This window comes from Petaurus breviceps, unplaced genomic scaffold (genome assembly GCF_028583685.1).
Source record: "Petaurus breviceps papuanus isolate PSGF00001 unplaced genomic scaffold, PetGlider_PUasm1.0 90444, whole genome shotgun sequence".
NCBI classification, from domain to species: Eukaryota; Metazoa; Chordata; class Mammalia; order Diprotodontia; family Petauridae; genus Petaurus; species Petaurus breviceps.
Genome location: NW_027187256.1, coordinates 3,292,522 through 3,318,824, shown reverse-complemented (window position 1 = coordinate 3,318,824; position 26,303 = coordinate 3,292,522). Strand labels below are relative to the sequence as shown.

Genomic DNA, 26,303 nt, shown 5'->3' with positions numbered 1-26,303 from the left:
GGAGACTATTGTGACAGTCTAGGATATTGATGTCAAATTCATCAACTAAACTGCACATAAGGATTCCTCTGATCTCTCTCTCTCTCTCTCTCTCTCTCTCTCTCTCTCTCTCTCTGTATATATATGTATATATAGTTTTAGAAAACTCCATATTAATATTATGCATATTCCATTGTACTTTATTTATTTTGTTAAATATTATATTTTAATCTGTGTCATCCTGCCTCGGCAGTGTTGCTAGCCAGGAATGTTTGGCACCTCTGATCAAGGAGATTGGAAGTTCAGGGAAAAGTGCTGGCCTAGAGTGGTAATAGTGTGAATGAAGAAAAGGGGAAGGAACTAAGAGGTGTCATGGAAGTAGAATCACAAGGTGTTCAATAACATAGATCCCTTCTACCTTTTCTGTTTTCTTATACCTTACTCCTCAACTTTGGTCTTGTGATACTGACCTATTGACTGTTTCATGTACAAGACGTTCCATCTCTTGACTCTGGGCATGTTCTCTGGCTGTTTATCATTTCTGAGATTCTCTACTTCCTCCACTCTGACTTTTGATCTCCCTGAGATTTAAGTCTTAACTAAAATTCCATCTTTTATTGGAATTCTTCCCCAATTCCTTCTAATTCTTTTGTTTCCTTTTATTAAATATTTGCTATTTATCCTGTATATCATTTAATTGTTATATATTTTTATATTGCCACTCCAGTTATATAGTAATGTCTTTAAGGGAATAGACTGTATTTTTATTCTCCTTTCCTATCCACAGTGCTTAAGACAGTGCCTGGTACATAGTAGGTTCTTGATAACTGTTTATTGAATGATTGATTAATGTGAATAATGAGTAAGAGTGATACATCTAGAATAACTCCTAGATTTCAAATCTAGACAACTGAAAACATTGTTTTCAATTGAAAACAGAAAAGTTAGGATAAGGGAGTGGTTTAGGGAGAAAGAAAATGAAATAGTTTTGGACATATGTGAGATGCTAAAGTGACATTCAGAAGGTGCAAGGTCTAGTAAGTAGTTGGAGATGTGAGATTGGAGTTCAGTAGAGAAATAAGTACTGAACATTTGAATTTGTAAGTAATCTACCTAGAGAGGATTTTTGAACATGTGACAACTAATGAGATCAAAAAGATATCCCTGGGGTATACCCAAGGATTGTTGGATGAATATGGATGATGGTTCAATAAAATAGTCTGACAGAGTCCTTTCCACAGTATCTCAGGGAAGAGATAATAAAAGAGGGAATTCAACGGAGACGTCAAGAAGAAAGAGGAATAAAAAAGGTTACTGAATTTATCAATAAATGATCATTGATGACATTGGAGACATCAGTTTTAGTAAAGTGGTAGGGGCATAAGCAGCCTTGCATGGGGTTGGCAATTCAATGATAGATGACAAAATCAAGATGACTCATGTTGACATGGTTTTTTTGCTGCAAAATCAGTTTTTATTAAGAAATAAAATCAGTCTAATATTAAAAATATCAATATAATAATGGATTGCTTCATGGCATCCATAGTGAGTAATAGAACAACCAATTTGATTATATTGATTCTTCTGCTTTTTTGGGACAATTTTTTTGTCTTTATTAATTTGTTTGACTGCTTTTTCTAGGAGTTTGATTTTGAAAAGGCAAAAGATAGGATGACAGGAGCGGCTAGGTGGTGCAGTGAGTAAAGCGCTGGCCCTGGAGTCAGGAGGCCCTGAGTTCGGTTCCGTTCTCAGACACTTAACACCCACACACACACACACACACAAAAACTAGCTGTTTTTATGTAACCTTGGGCAAGTTACTTAACCCCAATTGCCCTCCAAAAGGCAAAAAAAAAAAATAGGATGACAACTACAGGGTTTGGTGGGATCAAATTTCCCCTTTTGGTCAAGATCTGGTTGTATTTCTAGACAATGGGTAAGGAGCCAGTTGACAAGGACAAATTATGTATTTGGGCAACAAAACTATCATAGAGGTTTTTATCTAGTGGGTATGAAAAAGTGGGGAATCCTGAATTAGAATGGAGGTTGGATTAAATGACTTCTAAAGTCCCTTCTATCTCTGAATATCTAAAACTCAAGAAATTTTACACCTTAACAACTGTAAGGAGATTGAGATTTGAATGGAGAAAATACAATTAAATTTTCTAGATTAGATTAGTTTTTCAAAAGTGGCTTTAGGAAACTAATCCTATGGGGGGGGGGTTACATACTTAACATTTGGTCAAATAGTTGTATATCATCATAGTTTGTACTTAGGGATGTAACAGTCGAGGTCTTGATGATGAGTTTTTGGAATTCAAAAGTATATGGGAATTTTGGGAGAATAATAGATTCACCAATGGATTAAAGTATGTTAAGCAAAAATTGAGAGGATTTATTAGCATTTGTACTTTTCCAAGATCTATGGGATCATCAATGTTTTACTGTGAAGATTAGAGATATTTTCATCTCAAGCAAGAGGCAACTAACCAAAGCTTATGAAAAGACAACTTAGTTATACTATGGTTTTCATATTGAATTAAGATTCAGCACAAATTAATCTATATATTATGCTGCTGAAGAAAACAGGGATACTTCCAACTGGTGGAAACTACACAGAATCATATTTGTAACAATTAGAACTATCTTAAATTTAAAGAGACTGAATAGAAGATCTTATTGCTCCCTATGACTGGCAAAGTTCAAAGAAAGAACAATAATCATCTGAAATGGATATTGTAGAATCTTCTTGAATGGAGGTTGGACTGATTATATAATTTCTAAGATTCTTTTCAATTCTAAGGTGATAAAGATATACCATAAAAATAAAACTCTCATGGATGAATTTTTCCTATGCATGGGTTGTATAGAGATAGTGACATTTCGACTTAGACTGCCTTGGGACAAAGAACTTTGAGCAAAGCTCTACGGATCTCTTTGGTCTTTACACTATAAATGATGGGGTTCATCACTGGGGGAATGAGTAGGTAGACATTGGCAATGAGTGTAGGCAGATAGGGAGGAGCTCTTTTTCCAAATCTGTGGACAAAGGACAGTGTGACCAATGGAATATAGAAGACAGCAACAGCAATGATATGGGAGATGCAGGTACTGAAGGCCTTCTTGCGTTCCTCTGGGGATGCAATATTGAGGATGGAGCGGATGATCAGTATGTAGGAGAGTAGGATTAATGTTGAGTCCACCCCAGCAACTAAGATGGTTGCAGTCAATCCAAATGCACTATTGATCTTGGTGTCTGAACAGGAGAGCTTCATCACATCAGGATGGAAACAATAAGAATGTTGAAGCACATGGCTGTGGCAGAAAGAGAGGTGTCTAAGAAGCAGGATAAGTGGTATCAAGATTACAGTTGCAATAGTGACAATTGCCACTCCAATTTGGGTGATTCTGGAATTTGTGAGGATGGTAGCATACCTCAGTGGGTTAGATATGGCCACAAAACGATCAAAGGCCATGCCTAAGAGTACTGAAGACTCCATAATAGTGAACAGATGAATGAAGAACATCTGAACCAGGCAAGCATTAAAGCTGATCTCTCTGGCATTGAACCAGAATATTCCCATCACAGTCACCAGTGTGGAAATGCACAATCCTAGATCAGTGGTGGACAGCATAGAAAGGAAATAGTACATGGGTTCATGGAGGCTTGGTTCAGTGATGATGACAAACAGGATCATACCATTTCCAGAGAGGGCTGTTATGTACAGACAGCAAAAGGGAATGGAGATCCAGGTATGTGCAGCTTCTAGTCCAGGAACACCCGTCAGAAAGAAGGTCAAGGATGGTGGTGATGTGCTATTAGGGAAAGCTGACATGGTGGGAGAAGGAAGATTTTTTTCTTATGAGAGATTAATATCCTGAAATGAAATATTTAATTCGGATTAACTGCAGTATGTACACCCTGGATTACTGATTTGTCATGGTGGAGGATCTTGTGTAGCTCAATGAAACTGTGAGCTATGCCATTCATGTTTACAAGAGATGGACCAGTGTTAGTGGAGAGTTCTAACAAAAGGTGATCCACTGGAGAAGGAAATGGCAAAGCACTCCAGTCTTTGCCAAGGAAACCCCACAAGTCATCATGAAGAGACTGACATGACTAACAACTGAAGAACCACAACAGCAGAAGCAACAATAACAACAGGATTATAAACTCCTCGAGTTAATGGACTATTTCTAACTCTTTTTAGTGCCACCTTCTCTGCCTTATATGGTTTCTTGCATGTAGCTGTTTCTCAATATTTTTTTCTTTGTAAGAACAAAGGGTGATTGGGGTGGCTAGGTGGCACAGTAGATAGAACACCGGCCCTGGAGTCAGGAGGACCTGAGTTCAAATTTGGCCTCAGACACTTAACACAAAAACTAGCCATGCAACCTTGGGCAAGTCACTTAACCCCAATTGCCCTCCACAAAGCAAAAAAAAAAAATTGAAGAGCAAATGGTGGCACAGTGGATAGAAAACTGGGCCTGGAGTCAGGAAGATCTATCTGAGTTCAAATATGGTTTCAGACACAGACTACCTGCGTGACCCTGAGCAAGTAATTTAATCTTTATTTGCCTCAGTAAAGCACTTAGCATGAGTACCTGGCACATAAAAAGCACTAAAGCAATGTTAGCTATTAAGTATTATTATTCAAATGACTTTTCTCTCTTTTTTTCTCCCCTTTCCTGTAGCATCAATCTTAAGTAGCTAAGCTTTAGGCAAGGGCAAGAGGTTATTTTCTTCCCAGGAACTGTGATCTAAAGGCAAACAAATTTTCTTCTTTTATGTAGCTCCTCATTAAAGCAGGAAACATAACCCAAGAATATATTCAAGAGAATTCCAGTCCACCTTGTTTCCTGGGATAGGATTTCTTGGATCTGAATATTGGAGTGTTACGGGGTACATACTTAGTCTCCTTATGGGGTGAAGTATAATTTCACTGAAGCTGGAGTCAGGATAGTTGCATGGCATTTCCGCCACTTGTCAGCTCTATATTTTTGGATAAGTCATCTCACCTTTGTGAGCCTATGTTTCCTCATCTGCCATATTGAGATAATAATGCCATATTTTAATGATTCACTTCAAAGAGCTAATGTTCAGATGAAATCAGAACACTTGAGATAATGTATGATGTGCTTATAGAAACTATATTAATTCTAACTGTTACCAGCATCATCCTCACTCTGGGATCCAGTAAAATTACCAGTCTCTCAATTTCTTACACACAGACCTTCAACCTCCCATCACCCCATGCCTTTGCACTGGCCATCTAAAATACCTGGAATGAATCTCTCCTTACCTCAGCCTTATAGAGTCCCTCTCTCCCCTTAAGAGATCTCTGTACCATCTTCTGTAGGAAAATATTTTTGATCCTAACAATTAATACTACTTTCCTATCAAACCATTTTAAGTTTAGCTATTATATATTTATGATATTTATATTTAGACTGTATATGTTTTTAGGTGTACATATTTCTTCCCAATCAAAACACAAACTCCTAGCAAGTAGGAATTGTTTTATTCTTTTTACTTCTGCCCCCAGTACCTGGAACTTCGTTGACATTTTAGAAATAATTATTTATATTATTGATTAATAATTTATGTTATGTTAATCATGTCACATCACATCACGTTAACATTACATGACATCATATCACATTGTATCATATCGTATCATGCTGTATCATATAACATCATAGCATGTTATGTTACATTATATCATATCACATCACATGACATTACATCATATCAGATCATATATCATATTGTATCGTATCGTATCATATCATATATTATCTCTTGTTTAGAAGTGGAAAAAGCAGGGTCGGAATTGACTAAATATCAAGGACTTATTCAACAGTGGGAAAAATCAGTTCCAAAAATTTTAATATCCCAGCCTCACCTTCTAAAGGAAGAAAATTATTTTCCCTTACTATCATATTCCACAGAACTGTCAAAGATAGTGTCTTCAAGTTTATGCTATATATGAGATATATTTAAAAAGATAATTATGTTTAGTTAAGTAAACAAAATAATAAAAATCATGATAATTTCTGGAATTTAGATAGTTCTTTTTAATTTATACCCTTGTAATTAGTCCCTTAAAACCACTGTGTGGTGCTGGCTAGGTGGTGCAGTGAATAGAACACCAGCCTGGAGTCAGGAGGACCTGAATTCAAATCCAGACTCAAACACTTAACACAAAACTAGCTGTGTGACCCTGGGCAAGTTACCTAACTCCAATTGCCCTGCATTCCCCCCACCAAAAAGCAAAAAAAAATGTGAAAAAACATTTCTCATGACGATATTTTTTAAACATAAACAGACTCAGGCTATATGATTTTCTGTATGGTTACAAGGTTAGCTCTAAATCTATTAAGATATATTGATAGTCTCTCCTATCTCCCTCTTCTCTCTGTCTTTCCCTCTCTCCCTCCCTCCCTTCTCTCTCTCTCTCTCTCTCTCTCTCTCTCTGTCTCTGTCTCTCTCTGTCTCTGTCTCTGTCTCTCTCTGTCTCTGTCTCTGTCTCTCTCTGTCTCTCTCTGTCTCTCTCTGTCTCTCTGTCTCTCTGTCTCTGTCTCTCTCTCTCTCTCTCTGTCTCTCTGTCTCTGTCTCTCTGTCTCTCTGTCTCTCTGTCTCTGTCTCTCTGTCTCTGTCTCTCTGTCTCTGTCTCTCTGTCTCTCTGTCTCTCTGTCTCTCTCTCTCTCTGTCTCTCAGTCTCTCTCTCTCTCTGTCTCTCTCTCTCTCTGTCTCTGTCTCTGTCTCTCTCTCTGTCTGTCTGTCTCTCTCTGTCTCTCGGTCTCTTCATTTATCTTTCCTTATATTAATAATATGTATAGGTTTATGTTGATATATATAATATGTGTATATATATGTAACACTAATAGTATATGTGTTTGTATATACAAAATAATGTATATATGCAACATGTTATTATTAGTAGTATTCCTAGTGTTTAATACCATGTCACAAGAAACTATTGACTTTGAATTAGCAAGAATGATTTTTTCTGGAAATGTCTCAAAACTCATAATCCAATTGAATGTCATCTCTTAAAGGCATTCTCTTTAGTATCCAATGACAATTTCTTTGCTCAAATTAATAAAATAATAATAACAATGTTAAGAGGCTAATTATGAGCCATATGAGAAAGCCAGTCTTGTTATCTTATAGGTCACATCTTGTCATTGATCTTAAAATATGTTCCCCAGCTTCATCACTCACCTTATTCAGCAGGCTTTTGACCATCTCCAAAGCTCATATTTTATAATTTTAGCACCTTTAATGACATTTAAATAAACTTGACGCAGAGACTGAGAGCAGGTTCCAAAAGTGTTCAAGTAATGGCATTATCACTGAAATACACAGATGATAAATAAATGTATGGATAAATGATCAAATATTAGCAATGATAATGATATTGATAAAACATTTTTGTGTCTGAACCTGCAATTTTACTATTACAGGGGAACTGTTTGTGGAAATTGCTTTTACCTATTCAGATTGGCACCTTGTCAATAAATATGTTCATAGATTTATAGAGGTACCTGGAATCCCAAATAATTTAAAGACTTTGTCTATGCCAACATAGCTTATAAACGTCAGATTCAGGGATTCTTGATTCCAAGGTCAGATCCACATGCATTATGCTCCATTGCCATAAAAATAACAATAATAATTGATATTTGTATAGTGTTCTGATATTTTTAAAATGCTTCACATGGCCTATCTCATTTGATCTTCAAAGTAATCCTATTGGATAGGCACTATAGTTTTTACTGACTCCATTTTACAAAGAAGAACCCCAGATTAAGTGAAGGAGCCATTATACGAATTCTGGTTTTCCTGTGACCCTAAACCAAATTTCTTTTTCATTTTCTCAGGTATCCCAAGAAGGTATTTGTAAAGGGTAATACTCATTTGAGTCTGTGCATTCTGGGATATTTCTTTGAAAAAGGCAGGTCCATTTAATTTGAGCAGCACTTCTCAATCTTTTTTTTTTTTTTTCAGGATTCCTTTTTACTCTTAAAAATTGCTCAGGATAATGTTAAGAGCATTGGTTTATGTGAATTATATCTCTCAATATTTACTATATTCAAATTCAAAATATTTGGTATTATTGTGAAAATATATTTGACCCCATTGATCTTCCCCAAAAGGATCTCAGAGAATCCTAGGAGTTTCTGGACCACCCTTTGAGAAATGCTGCTTTAGAATCGCATTAAATTTATTACAAGGGATACTTTATGGAATATTGAACTACAAAACACATTTAATGATTTTCCATTCCTCTGATTCTGTGATGCTGAGACTGTAGATGATCATGCAGTGTTCACTCTAAGGCAAAAGAGAAGCACATTATCTTTCTACGTTATTGTGATCACAAGTCACTCTACACCCCTATCACGTCATACAAGGCTTTGAACCCGGTGGGCTTCAATAAATACTTTTTGTGTAAAAGTACGATAGATCATGTCACTGTATGTTTGTCCCCAGAGTATTAGTGATCCCCTTAACAGACTGCTAGAATAATTTTTAAAAACCAGACATTATGAATGTTAGAAGTCTCTTCATAGTTCACCTAGACCTATCTCCTCCTGAAATATAAATCTCCATTATAATATTTCTGACAAGGCAAAATGCTTGGGACATAGTAATAAACATTTTTTGGCTAACTGATTGACAAATGACCATTTATCTTCTGATTACTAACCTCCAGCATTAGCTCATATACCAGTTTAATAGTTCTAATTGTTAGGAAACTCTTCCTTAGACTATTACCCTCACAGAGTGGTTGAGAGGAAAAAAGGTAACTAAATATAAATCATAATTTTAATCATTTTATACACTATTTTTTACAGAACCTGTGGTTTCAATAGCATGTGGAAAACCTAGCAAGATATTTCGCTCTAGCAATTAAAATTTAGGAAAAGGTAAAGAAATAAGCATTTATTAAGGGGCTACTATGTGCCAAGAATTGTATTAAGCACTTTACAAGTATTATCTCTTTACTCAAGAGGAATTATGGTATCATGCAATGAGTAATGACCCTGGAGTCAGGGGATCTGGGTTCAAAACCTACCTCAGATGCATACTACCTTCATGGATAAGTAAATTAACATTTCTAGGACACAGTATCATCATCTGTAAAATAAGGGTGTTGAACTAGACAGTTTCTGAGTTACCCTCTAGATTATTTTTATTTTTAATTTAAGGAATAAAACAAGTCTTTCAATAACATTGATTATCTTATGAATTTCTGAATTCTCTCCCATGATACTAAGCAAAATAAATATTTTTCTTGAGAAGAAAATAAGCAGTTGTGATAGTAATGGAATGTGGAGATTCTAGACACTAGAGAGAGGCAGAAGATCTTTTTGGAAGCAGCACCTCGTGGAGAGAGAGAGACTAAGAGAATTACTGGTGGCCGCTTTGAATTGCCCTGGACTTTTGAGACCTGCCCCCTGAGCTGCCAAGGACTGAGGAGACATGGCTGTTTTGCTGGTACTTTGTCTGTCTGTTTTGATGTTATTTTGCCAGATCTGTCCACTGGTGAAAGACTGTCCTTTTGTTGAAGAAGTCCTGGAACCTGGCTGTTCGCTAAGAAGGCCTGCGACTGTCCTGCAGACAGAGAGTGAATACTGTCCACTGGTGAGGGACAGTACTGTTGTTGCAGGGGTCTGGAGACTGTCCTGCAGACAGAGTGAATACTGTCCACTGGTGAGGGACAGTGCTGTTGTTGCAGGGGTCTGGGAGCCTTTCTGTTGGTTCAGAAGCCCTGAAGAAGGATTTTCTTGTTGTATGTTTACAGAAATCCTGGGAGAGGGCTTTGCTAATGTGTTCAGGGGTTCTAGGACTGTTCTACAGACAGAGGATAAATTCATGAAGGGACTGGCAATGTACCTTATGGCCTTGCTAAGCCTTGTCTCCCCAGGAACTAAGATTGCTGAGAACTTGCCTCGTGTCAAGATGAAGAAAAGACCTCCATTTGGGTATTGAGTGCTGTGTTTAAACTTGATGTAACTCTGGGGTAGATTCAATTGTGATCCAGGGGTGGGGAACTTTTGACCTTTTTGTGTTCTATGGTTGAGCAAATGAATGTATTTTACTTATGTTTGGAAACTAATCTCCATTTGAGAAGAGGGGCTTTGTGGTGGACTTAATTAAGGTATAGCCTAGGGGTGGAGAAGTATTTAGAACAGAGACTTTGTAATTGATTGAATGATTGGAAGGTCCTGGGGTGGGGTAGTACTTGGAGATTATTTAATCACACTTAGTAAATGCTGTATTTTGAATGATGTCATGTTTTGATCTTCTCTGTTCTTGGTTTGTCACTGAATAAAATAGAGAGCACCTATGCTGGTATAATTATCCATTACAAAATACGTCATGTTTGCCATATGAGGAAATAAACTAGTATTCATCCAGGACTTCTTCAACAAAAGGACAGTCTTTCACCAGTGGACAGATCTGGCAAAATAACATCAAAACAGACAGACAAAGTACCAGCAAAACAGCCATGTCTCCTCAGTCCTTGGCAGCTCAGGGGGCAGGTCTCAAAAGTCCAGGGCAATTCAAAGCGGCCACCAGTAATTCTCTTAGTCTCTCTCTCTCCATGAGGTGTGTCTCTCCAAATCTACGTCACCAGCTCCTCCCAGTTCAGGACTTTCTTTTCACATCAAAAAGTCCATCCCACAGGTGGGATTAACAAGCTCTGGGTTTTAATACAATCAATTTGAAAAGCAAGCCCAATACAGGGGAATCTCCACATTCCATTACTATCACAGCAGTCCATGATAAATTACAAGTTGAGTCCAGCATCATGAAACTAAAAGTAATAGGAAGTTATAACAGGATGCAGGAACTGAGGTTTTGACTTGAAATTGGCTTAGAAACTGGATATCAGGCAAGAACAACCAGACTGAGAGGAAAATTTTGTTTAGCCTTCTTTTTATCTTTATTGAACTTTATCTGTAATAATAATAATAAATAACATATTTTATATAATGCTTACTATGTGCCAGGCACTGTGCTGGGCACTTTCTAAATACTATCTTATTTGTTTCCCACAACAACCCTGAGAAGTAAGTGATGATCTTATCCAAATTTGACAGTTGAGTAAATTGAAGGGAAAAAAGGTTAACTGACCTGTCCAAGATCACATAGCAGGTAAAGGTCTGAGGATGGATTTGAATTCAGGTCTTCTTGTCTCCAGGTCCAACATCCTATCACTCTATCCACTGCATGGCTTAGCTCCAGCCTTCTAAATCTCCATGGGGATGTTCATGTATTTACAAAATCCATCCAAAGATAAAATATGAAGGCCAGGAAAAGTGTTTGGTCTATTAATGATACAGGTATGGAGATGAGTGAAAGGAAAATGGTTTAAGGACCAACCAAAATCCAATAGATTGTTTAAAGGAAAATTCTTTTATCTCATTTATATATCAATTCACAAGGGTTTTATCAATACATATTTATAATAAATGCCAGACATATGAGAGAATCACAAAATAATATGTGAGCAGAGACGAGGCTAATTACTTACCCATAGAATATTTAGAAAGAAAAGGAGCCACTGAGATATGTAGAAGGAGTGACTAAAAATGAAAGAGCCTAAGGTTTTCACATCTCAGAATGTTTTTCTTGTTTGTAAATTAAATTTCTTTTGTTGTAATTTAAGTTCATCTGAAACATTATAAGACAAATAAACAAATATGCAGGGCAGCATCTGAGGATAGCTTCCTGCTTCAAAAATACCTTAGACAAAGGAGAAAGATCTGGCCTATCCAAATAGGAAAACAACTTTGAGGAATAGTACTGGCTAATAGATGGGAGAGGATTTATATGGAGCCATGATTTTAAAAAAGCTAATAAAGTAGCAAACAGAAAGATTGTTCCTATGGGAGAAGTCTGTGAATATGTGGCATTTTAAGTCTCTCTGTCCCTGGAAGGATATCCCCTGTTGACTTATTGAACAAAAATATTTTCTTCCTTTTCTTTTCCTTTTCTATAGCTGTGAATGTAGAAGGCAGAGACAAGACATTTTAGCCTTTGAGGACATTCTCTCACAACTGAAACTTTGGACATTTGGGAACTTAGAACATTTAAAGAGAATGTTCTAATATCACAGCATCTCATAGTTGGATAGGAACACTGGAATTAACTCATCCATTCCAAACCGAACCAAGACTCCCTTCTACAACATTCATGAAATCCAGCTTCCACTTGACCTTCATTGATGGGGAATTCTTTCTTTCCTGAGGCAACTCATTGTACTTTGAGAGAGCTCTATTTGTTAATTAATATGTCTAGCCTTTATTTATCTCTATGAAAATGTCACTCGCTACTCCATAGATATGTATATATACATATGTGTGTGCATATCTACACATACACGTGATATACACATATATAGACATACATATAGATATACATACACATGTGTGCTAAAGGGTACAAGACTATCCCCTTTTCCACATGAAAGGCCTTCAAATACTCAGATACCTCTGATGTCTTCACTTCTTCAGGCAAAATCTCATAAATTTCTGCAATTGTTCCTTGTGTATAATATGGTGCTTGCACTATCTTGTTCTCCTCTCCTCTGAACTTGCTCCAATGTGTCAGTGCCCTTCTAAAGATTAAATGTTGTGAACTGAACATAATTAATGGACTGTCTCAAGTGTTCATGCATTTCTACCTATACTTGACCACCATAATGTGAATTCTAGAAAAAAAGTTGATAATATGAAATTAAGTTGGTAAGCTGTTTATAGACATTCAGACAACTTTTAAATGGAAAGACCACGTGTACTTCTGTTTTCAGAAGATGCTGTTGCTTTCATAAGATAAAGATCTTTTCTCAGTGTATATAATGCTTAGAAAGAAGCAGGGAAGTTTTGTGTGGTCTCTGGAAAAGGATGACACAGAAATCCATGAAATAGTCTATGTTCATCAATTGGAGAAAAGGGCAGATAAAAAAGTTTATAGTTGAAGATACACCAAAGAATAACTTATTATTGAAAGTCTGCTTAAAATACAGATATGAGGGGCAAGGAAAAAATCTCACAGGATGTCCATATTTCTGACATGGGAGAAGGAAAATTATTTATCTTATGAAATGGAGGAGTCATCATAGAGACAAGAAAACTAAGGGCTCATAGAATAAAGGTGGTTAATAGTGTTAAATGCAATAGAGATATAAAGAGAAATGAAAGCTGAGAAAAGGTCATTGAGTTTGGTGATTAAATAAAGTAGCACTTTATTGCCCTTAGATAAAGCAGTTTCATTAGAGTTTTGGGAAAAGAGGACAGTTTAATGAGTTGATATATAAATAAGTGTCAAGAAATTGAAGATGTGGATTTAGATTGTCCTTTTGAGAAATGTGGTCATATATAGAAAAATAGAGGAAAGAGAGCTCAAAGAGGTAATAGGATCCAAGGAGTGATTTCGTAGGATAGTAGAACTATGAGCATATTTGTAAGCAGAGAGGAAGGAGACCATGGAGAGGGAGATATTAAAAATGCACAAGAGCAAAAGGATGATTGATGGATCAAGGCACTATATGAAGCAGCAAACAAAAAGAGATCATTTAGGGTTTATTGAAAACCTTGCTCACAAGGCTCTGAATATCTCAAGACCTAGGAGGTAAAGGGAACTTGGAATGTGGTTCTCTTCCACTATATTTTGCTTTAACTTCTTTAGATACCTTCATCTTCCCCAGCATGTGAAAGTAATGGGTCTTTGTTTGGGAATGTTCCCAGAAACAAATATCAACAAACATATGCTAAGGCAGAAGGGCTTTTTCCAATCTGGCAAAACTCTAGTTGTCACAAATCTGTATAAATCAACAACAAAAAATGAAGCAGGAGAGGCAGAAATAGCTAAAGTGACAGCTCATAAAAGTCAATTAATGAGACCACTTCAACCTAATTTCACATTTCTTTCCTCACATTTTATCTTCCAGCCAAACTCAGTTACTAAATAGCCCCCACTCTTAGCCAATCCTCTTTCCCCCCTGTAACTTGTTGATGTTGTATGCTGTGCATGCCAAAGATTTTACTTCCTCCTCAAAATCTTCCCTCTGTCAAGTCTGTCAAGTACCATCTTTTGCATTTATTCTTCCTTAAACCATCGCTACTCTAGAAATATATCATTACTTCTAAATATCTCATAAGACCTTGGCCTTCCCTAGGTACTTCTCATATTCTAATTTTCAACACATTTATGTTTTCATACATGCCATACCTTATGTGGGGTAAGGGCTACAGCATCCTGAAGTTAAGAAATATGTCTTGTTTCTTGTTTTCACTCTCAGTCCCTAATTTAGGGGCTTGGATTTTGTAGACATTTAATAGATATTTCTTTAATAAAATTGAAAGCTCCAAAAGGCTCATGATTAAGTTAATACAATCTTACCTTTTTTTTTCTTTATTTCAAAATGTTTTATTAATACCTTTTTTTGCATTTATATTATATTCAGGTCTAAATATAACCTTTCTCCCCTGTTCAAACCCAGTAAATCTTCCCTTGAAAATTAATCCAATGCATATAACATAACAACATATACAACATGTTTGCTCATAATCCTCTAAATATTCAAGGAAACGTGAGCTATGACTTTTCTTATGCTACTTTCAGAACCAAGATTGGTCATTGCAATTACACAAAGTTAAGAGGTTCCCACCGCCATTCCCATTGTCTATTCATACACACACATGTATATGTATATGTGTGTATGTGTACAAAAATAAAACATATGTATGTCTGTGCACACACACACACATTTATATATATTTAGGGTTTTTGTTTCATTTGTATTGTTTATGCCCTTTCCACCATAAGATCATAAAGTCATAGTTCTAGAAAGGATCCAAGTCCATTCAATCCGACCCCCTCATTTTTGCCTCTGTGATTAATTATTCTTATACTACTTCCTGGTTTCAAAGGATCTCTCACTGACCCCCACCTTGACTTTCCCTTTACCAATTCCTCAAATTTACCAAGTTAAATTCCTCTTTTTTTCATTACTCTAAGTTTTCTCATCTTTTTCCATTCTCCAATGGTTCCCAACAAAATAAAACTGTGTTTCCAAGTCCGGGTCCCTTCTTAGCTTAAAATAATATACTTTTATCATGACTTTTTAGATGAAATTTTTATTTATTTTCTTCCAACTTAGTGCAATCCCTTATTTATGTTTTTATTTGTTAATATTTTAATTCTCTTTGAAGGCACACATGGACTTAGAGCCTGTTATATACCAAAACAGTATTCCCTTTCTATACTATCCTGTCTGTTAGTTAATTTGTAGATTTTATCTCATTTCCCCTTCCTTGTGTGTATTTTTTGTTCTGTTGTTTGTTTTTGTTTTGTTATCCCTCCGTCCTTCTTTTTATCTTCCTTCCTTCTTCCTTTTCTTCCTTCTTACTTTCCTTCCTTCCTCTCTTCCTTTATTTCCTCCTCCCTCCCTCTTTCCTCCCTCCTCCCTCCTTTCCTTCCTTCTTTTCTTCTTTCTTCCATTTATCCCTCCATTTCTCCTTCCCTTGCTCCCTCCTTTTGTCCTTTCTTCCCTCTCTTTCTTTCTTTCTTCTTCCTTCCTTCCTTCTTTCTTTCTTTCCTTCCTTCCTTCCTCTCTCCTTCCTTCCTTCCTTCCTTCCTTCCTTCCTTCCTTCCTTCCTTCCTTCCTTCCTTCCTTCCTTTCTAAATAACCTATAAAGAGGAGAAGGAACACTACTAGGAAAAGACAACTAAGAGAATTGTAAATGATGTAATTATCAATCATGTCTCCAGAAGGCTAATGATGAATCCTCTTAGCAGTAAAGTCATGCAACTTGAAGTGTAAAATACATCGTATTCCTTTAGACATGGTCAATGTCTGGAATTATTTGGGTTATTGAAACTTTTTTTAATAGGGAAGAGTTTATTTATTCATTTTGAGGGGAGAAATTATGAGGAATGGAGGTAGTGATAGGAATGCTAAAAAGAAAATAAAATCAGTAAGTCATTTAAAATGCATAAAAACCCCCAAGGTATTAGAAAAACTACATTAAATTTTATACATGTATATATATATATATATATATATATATATACAAACATACATATATACACACAAGTATATATGCATATACATATCCATTTACAAAATATGCACACATATATGTGTGTATACAGGTTTTACATAGTGGAACATCAGAATTTCATATGCATTACTTTTCCCCCCTATTATTTCTTTTTTTTAAAAATACATCTTATTTAAATTTTATTAAAATTAAATTTTATTATAAAGTTAAATTTAAAAAATTGAAATTTTATACATGTAATTGGGGGAAATATAAAATATTTATATATAAAAAAGCAGGACCTTTGCTGCTTCTTCTGTTTTGTGTTCTTTTCCTGAGCACAAGTAAGTGAACAGTGCTCCTAAGGTGGCTGCAGCTACATCTTTGACTGGAGAGGTCTAGATGCATTAAGAAGCCTGAATGACTGGCAGCAGGAGATGTGCCCTGCAGCTAATGCAAAGATTCCCACAATAGAAGATGACCAATAACAGGAAAATGATTCCCAGAAGATAATGGATCTTAAGGGACCTACTTTCACAATGCAGAGCCTAGATGAGAGTTAAAAAGGTGTTCACCAATCCCACAAAGGGGTTTATGCTTAATCATCAACTTCCCAGGTGAGTTTAATAGGAGGTAAGGGCTACAGCTTCATGATTTATGTTGTTGTCAATGTGCACTTAGGAGTTTTTTTGTGTTTAAGACTTCTTTTGTGGAACATGAAATCAATAGTTATCCCGTACCTGAGTTACTTCTTTTTATTTTACATCATTCATTTTTGCAATATTTTGAGTTAAAAATTTTCTCCACTTCTTTCCCCTACCCATCACCCTAAAACAGCGATCTGACCATATACCCCTTCCCCCAATCTGCTCTCTCCTATATCCTCCCCCATTCCCCCTCCAACTTTCTGGTGGGGCAAGATGGATCTCCATAACCCAGTGCCTGTATATCTTATTTCCCATTTGCATATAAATAATAATAATAATATTTTTAAACATTTGATTTTAAAACTTTGAATTCCAGATTCTTTTCTTTCCTCCCTCATCACCCACCCTTACTGGGAAGATAAGCTATTATGTGTAATTACACAAAACATTTCCATAGTGGAAATATTGTAAAAGACTGACCATATTTTCCTCCATCCTATCCCACCCCCCACCTGTTCTATTCTCTACTTTGACCCTGTCCCTTTTCAAAAGTGTGTGCTTCTAACTACCATCCCTCCAAACTTGTTCTCCCCTCCATCATCCCCCCTCTCATCCTCCTCCCCCTACTCTCCAATTTAGTGTGTATGTCATTCCCTCCCTATTCCAAATTCAGCAAGAGTAAGGTAGACCATTCCCTTTTGCCTTCCTATTCTTCCCTTGCATTTTAATAGTTATCCCTTGCCTCTTCTATAGGAGATAATTTACCCCATTCTGTCTCTCCCCATCTAGACTCATTGTAATGGGAATGTAAATTTTAAAGATCTTCCCTGCCCCTAGGCTAAAGTGCACCTGGAGCCTGGGGTGGGAGGCTTGTTTTTCAGTAGATACTTTTTGATTGGCCAGTGGGTGCAAAAGGTTGTTACATTCTCTGAGCCAGGAGAAGGCTATATAAGCCCTGATGTGAGGTTTTGTTTTGGGGGCTCACTTTGAGAAGTGTTCTATGATTTGATATGGATTCTGGGAAGCCATTGTCTGGAGCCCCCCCCCCCCGGCTTTGAAAAACCCAGATGTTGAAACCCAGATGTTGATTGGGTATGGATGTAATGGCTGGACAGTTTGGAAAGCTGTCTACTTGATCTGTTTCTGTCTTGATAATTCTGCCTGTATACTTTGAAGTTCGGGGTGCTGACCTTTTTCCCCTGAACAAGGTAAACGATATATGTCTGACTGATTAAAGTAAGCTTGTTAACCCATTTTGAGTTGCTTTGCTTTATCAAAGCAGATCCAAGAACCTGTGGTGGCAGCAACCCTGAGGACGCTTGGGGTGCTTGCTGCTACACTCATTATGTTCCTCTCTCACCTATCAATTTCACCTTTTGAATATCATACCTTCCTATTCAATTGATACTGTGCCCTCTGTCTATGTATACCTGTACACATATATACACACACTCATATAAGTATTCATACACACATATACCTTCCTATATAGACATTTGTATGTGTGTGTGTATATATATATTCCCTTCAAATATACTCATACTGAGAAAAATTTCATTATTTACAATTATGATTTTCCATGTAGGCATGTAAATAATTCAACTTTGATACATTCCTTATGATTTCTTTTTCCTGTTTACCTTCTCATGCTTCTCTTGTTTCTTGTATTTGAATGTCAAATTTTCTATTCAACTCTGGGTTTTTCATCATGAATGCTTGAAAGTCCTCTATTTCATTGAATGACCTTATTTGCTCCTGAAACATTATACGCAGTTTTGCTGGGTATGTGATTCTTGGTTTTAATCCTAGCTCCTTTGATCTCCAGATTATCATGTCAAGCCCTTCAATCCCTTAATGTAGAAGCTGCTAGATCTTGTGTTATCCTGATTGTGTTTCCATAGTATTCAAATTGTGTCTTATTGCCTGCTTGTAATATTTTCTCCTTGATCTAGGAACTCTGGAACCTGGCTATAATTTTTGTAGGAGTTTTCTTTTGGGAACTTTTTCAAGAGGTGATTGGTGAATCCTTTCAATTTCTATTCTGCCCTGTCATTCTAAAATATCAGGGCAATTTTCCTTGAGAATTTCTTGAAGGATGATTTCTAGGTTGTTTTATTGATAATGGCTTTTAGGTAGTCCAATAATTGTAAAATTATCGCTCCTGGATCTGTTTTTCAGGTCAGTGGTTTTTCCAATGAGATATTTCACATTGCCTTCTACTTTTTCATTTGTTTGGATCTGTTTAATAGTATCTTGATTTCTCATAAAGTCATTAGCTTCCATTTGCTCCAATCTAATTCTGAAGGAATTATTCTCTACTCTGAGCTTTTGAAATTCCTTTTCCATCTGGCAAATTCGACTTTTTAAGGAATTCTCCTCATTGGCTTTTTTGGGTCTCTTTTGCCATTTGAGTTAATCTATTGCTTAAGATATTATTTTCTTCAGTCAGGTTGTTGACTATATTTTCATGATTTTACTGCATCATTCTCATTTCTCTTCCCAATTTTTCTTCCACTTCTCACTTGATTTTCAAAATGATTCTTGAGCTCCATGCCCTATAACAAATTCATATTTTTCTTGGAAGCTTTTGGTGTAGGAGTTCTTACTTTGTTGTCTTCCTTCTGTTTCATGCTTTGATCCTTTTTGTTCCCAAAAAAGGAATCTAAAGTTGGATTGCTGTACTTACTTTGCTTCCTTTGCTTGCTCATGTTGCCAACCAATTACTTGACTTTTGAGCTCTTTGCCACAGTAGAAGTTTGCTTCCAGAGGGGAGAGCTTTGTCACAAATCACTGGGGTTTTCACAGCTGCCAGAGCTATTAGGAGGGTGCCATCTCTGCAGCCCTAACACACTCTGCCTCACTGGTGATGTACCTCAGAACCTCCTCCCTAAACAGTGATCCAGATCCATGTGGATTAAAGTAAGAGCGATTATCCTCTGAATTGTTGCTTGGCCCCCCTACAATCAGTAAGCTAGGAGCTCTGCAGTAGCCAAAGTGGCTACATGGCTGTCATGCCTCTGTCTCTTTGTGCTCTGGGAGCAGAGGCTGGGCCGCACCGCCATCCCCCCAGTTCCAACAGAGTTCTACACTGACCTTTTACTTTGTATTTTGCATTTATGAGTTAATTTCTGGAAACCACCAGAGCTGCTGCCTGTCCTGAGGCCAGCTCCAGCCTCTGCTGGTCTGGGCTGCCCTGGGGCTAAAACCACAGGCTCACACAGGGCTGAGCTTGGCTTCTAGCATTCTATGATGGATCCTTCCTGTCCACCTGCCAGGCTGCCTTCAGCAGGAGATTTGTTTCTCTCTGTCACTTCATGCGTTCTGTAGTTCTAAAATTTGTTTAGAGTCATATTTTCTAGGTATTTGAAGTAGTTGTGGGGGACCACACAGAGTTTTCCTGCTTCTGCCACCTTGGCTCTGCCCCTTCCCCTATTTTGTCTACAATGATATATTCATGTTTATGTCTGTCAAATACATAATAATGAAAAGAAAAATAATTTAAAAAGATATAACCATCATTTCTTGCTTTGATCTAGATAATTTTTTCCTCCTTCAGTATGTTTGAACTTCAATCTATTATTTTATTTTTCAGATTATTCTTTAAATTGATTTCCATCATTTGTTCTAGATAGTTTATCCATCTTTATTAATACCGATGTATAAAATATAATTTCTGATCTGAATTTCAAACTATTTCCATTTATAAATCATATATATATATGCAGATATGTGTGCGTGTGTGTGTGTGTGTATATATATATATATATATATATATATATATATGTCTATACATACTCCTGTACACAGTAACCTAGATTCTCTTCCTGTGTTCCATGATTTTTGTAGAGTCTATAGAATTCTATTTTTTTTATTGAGAATTTTGTCGAGAATCTACAAATTTTTTTTTTCACTTAGAATTTTTGGTTAATTCTCTTTAATAGTGTAAGTATTAACAATGTTCCCACTCACAATGTTCCATCAGCCTTATCGCCCTGGAGATCTAACTGCCCCCATGATCTTCTATTGGAATTTATAAGTTCCTTCTGGAAGCTCCATTTTGCTGAAGGGTCATGATTATTCCTTCACTATTCTCAAGACTTTCCCACATTCCCCCTTCTTTTTTTTTTTTTGCTTTTTAGAGGGGGGGGCATCAGGACAATTGGGGTTAACTTACTTGGCCAAGGTCACACAACTAATAAGTGTTAAGAGTCTGAGACCAGATTTGAAGTCAGGTCTTCCTGACTCCAGGGCTGGTGCTCTATTCACTGTACTACCTAACCACACCCTCCCTTTCTTTTAAGTTCCCTGTTATGTTATCTTCCACCATTAGGTTGTTAACTTCTTTTGGGCAGTGACTGTCATTTGTTTATTTGTTTTGTATTCATATTACCAAGAAAACACAGGTGTTCCACCAGACAGTACCATGTCATCCACAAATGTTACCATCATCTAAAGCAAATAGAGAAGCTTTGAATATGTTCATTTACCTTGGCAGTTCATTTTCCAGGTGTATCAGCAATGCCATATTCACAATGCCTATAGAGATTACAAATATGCTGATATAATTATCCATCACAAAATACATCAGGTTTACCATTTCGGGAAATAAACTAGAAAATTTATTAAGATACCAAAAGACTGAGTCCCAAAACCAGAAAGTGAAAGCCATCAGAGTAGTTATGACATTGGCACAGGTAGATAAAGTAGAAAGCACCCACATTTTCAAGCCTTTAAAACAGAACAGGCTACCTCAGGCAAAGGTCCTCCTCTCCCCACTCACAGCAACCACCCAGCGTCCTGGAAGCGCGCTCCCAGCAGCTCCGGCCCCTAGCAGTCCTCAGCAGGAGTCCTAACTCAAAAAAAAAAAAAAAAAGGCAACCGCCACCAACTGCCAACCGCAGGACCGTTAGCTCGGCTTTTCACTTTCTCTTGCTCTGCTATGTCAGCACGTCCATGGGGCATGGGAGATCTTTAAATCCCATAACCCTTACACCAGGGATGTAGATTTTGATAATGAGGTTGATGTATGTATTACCAGTTATCTCAGTGTTTCTAAGGCTTTGAAGGAAAGTGTGGGAAAGAAGAGATATTAGACTATCTACCAAACTGAAAGTCTACAAGGCCATTGTACTGACTTCATTGTTGTATGCCTGTGAAACCTGGACAGTCTACCAGTGCCATTCCAGGAAACTGAATCACTTCCATTTAAACTGTCTTAGGAAAATTCTGAAGATCACCTGGCATAATAAAGTACCAGACACTAAGATTCTTTCTCAAACTATATTGGAAAACATTCAAGCTCTATTGCAGAAAGTGCAACTGTCGAGGGCCAGTGCTGAAAGTCCATTTAAGAAAATCAAAGCCAGAGTTTTGCTCATGGTCTGTTCTTTCTCTCCAGGCTCAATATATCTCTGGATTGTTAGCTCACCATCTGATTCCTTGTACATTCCTTTATTAAGATATGGATCTAGCTTTTGTTTGTGTTTACCCATGGAATTCAGATCGCCCATCCTCCTGAAATTTGACCACCATGCTAGGAGTCATACTAACAATATTGGGAAATGTCACATGGGAGTGGCCATAAAAATGTATGTTTTGCCTATATAATCCCTGACCCTCAGATGAATAAATGAATTTGCTTGCAATTTGCTTGCTTTTTCCACCAGGCCCACATTTATTATCCAACCCTTCCCATGAGGCAGCCCCCGTATAGCAGGCTACATGTGGCACTCTGAACAGGGACCTGAAATAAGGTACAAGGAGGGCAGCTTCTGCTTAGTCATTTCCAAAGTGCTTACCATTATATTAGTCCCATAGTTTCACTTTCGGCCTCCAAATTCCAAACATGAAAGTATAAGCACAAGATTAAGTTTCTCTGTAAATTTTTCTTACATAGTCCCTCTTCCCCCACTAAACCTGGTGATGACCCAAACCCTAACACTGTTTGAGTGAAAATTGATCAGCAATTTACCTCCCTTACCTTTTCCATGATGCTGGGGCTGCTGAGACTTTGATTCTCCAGAGTCTAACAGAAGAGCTTTAATTCAGGTGCTGGACTCTACAACTTTCTGGCACTCCCTGGTCCTTAATCTCTCCCACACAAAGAGTGGTGCCCTCTTTCTCCTTCCTTCCCAAATTGACCACCCTCACAACCAGGCTCTATAACTGTGGGGAGATGAGAAAAGGAGAGGAGAAAAGAAAGTCAGAAGTCAACAAGCCTCTACACTTGGTAAGAACATTATCCTATCAATATTTTTTATATATGATTGGGAAATTCAATTAGTGTTATCTTACTGTTTGTGTTATTATTGTATTCCTAAATTGTAGTAAAATTTTTTTATATTGTAAAACTTGAGTGACCATTGTGAGCCAGAAACAGTGTTAGGCAAAGCAATCTTTAATCTGAATTTAGTTGAAACTAAAAGACAGTGAAAAAAAATTTGTTTAAAACCAAATATGTTATTTTATAAAGTCCTGGTAATCCTGTCTTAAAGTGAAAACAAGTTGGCTCTTACTTATGAAAATTGTAAGATTGTAAATAAGTTATTTGAGATTATTATTATAATGTTAAAACTTAAAGCTGATCCCCCAGCAGCTCTAAGGGTAGACACTCCCTACTCCCCTCCCTTAAGAAGATGTTCAAGGTCGCCTCCAATGTAGTGCTTATAGGGGGTTACTGGAGGCTTTATGCTACCATATATTGGGATCCTAAAAATAAAATATGGAAACCTTGAAAGATATCCCGGCAAAAAAATAAAATCAGTATTGAAAATAAGGGACTTGCCACACATAAAGTATGTGATTTTCATCAGCCCAGAAGAATATCATAGGGTGGGCAGGAAGATCAGCCACAGGAAAAAGAAAAAAAAAAACTTTAAAGCTTTTCTGGGTTATGGAGTTCCTAAACAATGAACTTGGCTTACTGGGCAATGAAATATCTTATTTACATAAGTCATGGTAAACTTCTATTGCTTATTTTAGCCCCATGAGAGTAACAAAAACAAGCCCTAAGCTGGGATTGGTGAGACTTGTCATTGAGGTAAAAGACATTGGGACTGCAACTAGTTTTATTTTTAGATTGAATTTAGATATAGTTGTCTGCATTAAATCAGTAGCTGAGAGAAATGCCAGAATATTCTCAGAGGGAATCCTGCTATAGGTGAAGTTTTGCTTTTGGGAAAAGCCAATAGGACAATTTTAGACTCCGTCTAAAATGGGACCCTCCTGACTCAGTTTCCCCACTGTCTTCCTTTGAAAAGTCATGTTTTTCACCTGGCTATTCCTGAGTCTGGCTATGAAATGGAATTAAAGTGACTCCTATCTGAATTGAAACAGAGCTAAAGGTGTTTCATCCTGTCATATCTAGCATGTCCCTGCTTTTTCCTTTTATGACAAATTTCTCTAATTAGAGCAAGTGATCAGTAAAAGATAGTAAAAGTCCAATGCAGGTATGTGAAATTTTGCTGTTCTCAATCTGAATCCATAGTCATTCCATATCCCAAAAAACTGGGCAAATTAATACATGGGCTTGTCTTCTGCCTACCTGCATAGTCAAGTGAAAGTGAAAAGTTAAATCCCTGGAAGAGAACATCTTTTTTTCTGAATGACATGGGAACTATTAGAAAAAGGGAAAGGACGTTTGTGAAACAAAAGTACAAAAACAATGTTAATCATTATCCCATATACTAAGGCTGGAATACATCTGAGCTACTAAAGTGTGTGTTAGATCTGAGCTATTCAGCCTAAAATTATAATCTTTTCTACAGCCTAAATAATTTAGTAAAATTGTACTTGGCCTAGTCAACTACCTATTACTAGATATATCTTTCTTTGTCCTTATATCTTGGACCCTGCATATTGAACTTTCTGCCAGATTTGTGTCTGTCAGATTACAGGCCAATTCACCTATAGTTGGCAGCAATCAGTGGGTACCAGTCCATATTCACCTACCATCCCCTGGATGTGATCTGTGCTTGATTCCAGTCAACTTCCTCCTCAGGACCCATTGAGACAGGGACAGCTCTACACCCCTTGCCAGCCTGAAGAAGCCATGGAAGCAGAGACCCCTGTCCCTTTCCCCAAATGAATTTTGGTTCCAGTTATTTGAGGGAGGAATGATGGAATCCTAATAAAGCTGCCCCCATCCCCAACATTCAATTTTCATTATAGGCCTGGCCCTAGTGATAAGCAGGCCTACTGCACCTACCTAGCCCCCCCACCAATGTCCTAACTTATTTGTATATGCCTCACTGCCAACTAGAACAGCAGTTGTGTCCCTGAACTCTTAGTTCACAAAGAAACAGCAGGTGTGTCCATATAATAGTGTAGCTGCAAGCACCCCAAGCGTCCTCAGGGTTTGCTGCCAATACAGGTTCTTGGATCTGCTTTGATAAAGGAAAGCAACTAAAAATGGGTTAACAAGCTTACTTTATTCAGTCAGACATATATCGTTTACCTTGTTCAGGGGAAAAGGTCAGCACCTCGAACTTCAAAGTACACAGACAGAATTATCAAGACAGAAACAGATCTAGTAGACAGATTTCAAACTGTCCAACCATTACATCCATACCCAGTTTCAACATCTGGGTTTCAACATCTGGGTTTTTCAAAGCCGGGGGGCTCAGGACAACAGCTTCCCAGAATCCATATCAAATCACAGAACACTTCTCAAAGTGAGCCCCCAAAACAAAGCTACACATCAGGGCTTATATAGCCTTCTCCTGGCTCAGAGAATGTAACAACCTTATTGACCCACTGGCCAATCAAGAAGTATCTACTGAAAAACAAGCCTCCCACCCCAGGTTCCAGGTGCACTTTAGCCTAGGGGCAGGGAAGATCTTTAAAATTTACATTCCCATTACATTCGGCCCCAAGATCTTTCATGACCATAGCATAGACAATTTACTTTTGAATTAGCACTAAGCATCTCTTAGGTCACATTTTCAAGATACCGAACTAAAGTTACCAAAGTGGCCACTGGGCCTTAAACAAACACAAAGTACATTGCATTATCACCTCAATTCAAAACAAAAGTTCAAATAAAGTTCTCTGGGGGAGGGGGGAGGGGTATCCTTCCCCTCACACAGCTCCAGCCCCTGCCTCCAAGCACAGAGAGGGGTCTGGGCAACAAAACCAACAAGGTGGGGTCCTTGGGGGTCCAAGGCACTTTATCCCACCCACCATAGTCACAAGTCCACCCTCCCCCAGGGTCCCAAACTGTGGGATGCAGCCAGGAAACACACTCAGTGCCCCTGCTTTGCTGCTCAGTTCTTATCTTTTCCTGTGGCTGAATTCCGAACTCCTGGGTTCCTTCTCCTCCTGCAGGTGGCAGCCGCTCCTGGCTTCTGCCCAGGTCCCGATGCAGGCAGCTCACCATTCCTGCTCTCAGCTCAGCGAAGTCAGCATGCAGGCCATTCTTCTCTCCTGCTCCACTGCTCCACAGAATCACAGCTACCACAACTGGGAAACAAACAATTATCCCAGTCTCCATACTTTCCTTTTACTCTGCAGATCCTGTTCGTGACGCCATTTTGTAGCAGCAAGCACCCCAAGCGTCCTCAGGGTTTGCTGCCAATACAGGTTCTTGGATCTGCTTTGATAAAGGAAAGCAAC

The 26,303-nt window shown here is 37.6% G+C and overlaps 1 protein-coding gene across 1 annotated transcript; it reads right to left on the bottom strand.

Moving 5' to 3' along the window:
* Nucleotides 1-2,867: 2,867 nt before the first annotated feature.
* On the bottom strand, nt 2,868-3,815 carry LOC138177692 (olfactory receptor 51F2-like). The gene has a single exon (XM_069108903.1). The coding sequence runs from the start codon at nt 3,813-3,815 to the stop codon at nt 2,868-2,870; it is 948 nt and encodes a 315-aa protein (XP_068965004.1).
* Nucleotides 3,816-26,303: the final 22,488 nt, after the last annotated feature.

Excerpts from the sequence above, each read along its gene's own strand:
- LOC138177692 (XM_069108903.1), bottom strand. The coding sequence starts at position 3,815 with ATGTCAGCTTTCCCTAATAGCACATCACCACCATCCTTGACCTTCTTT.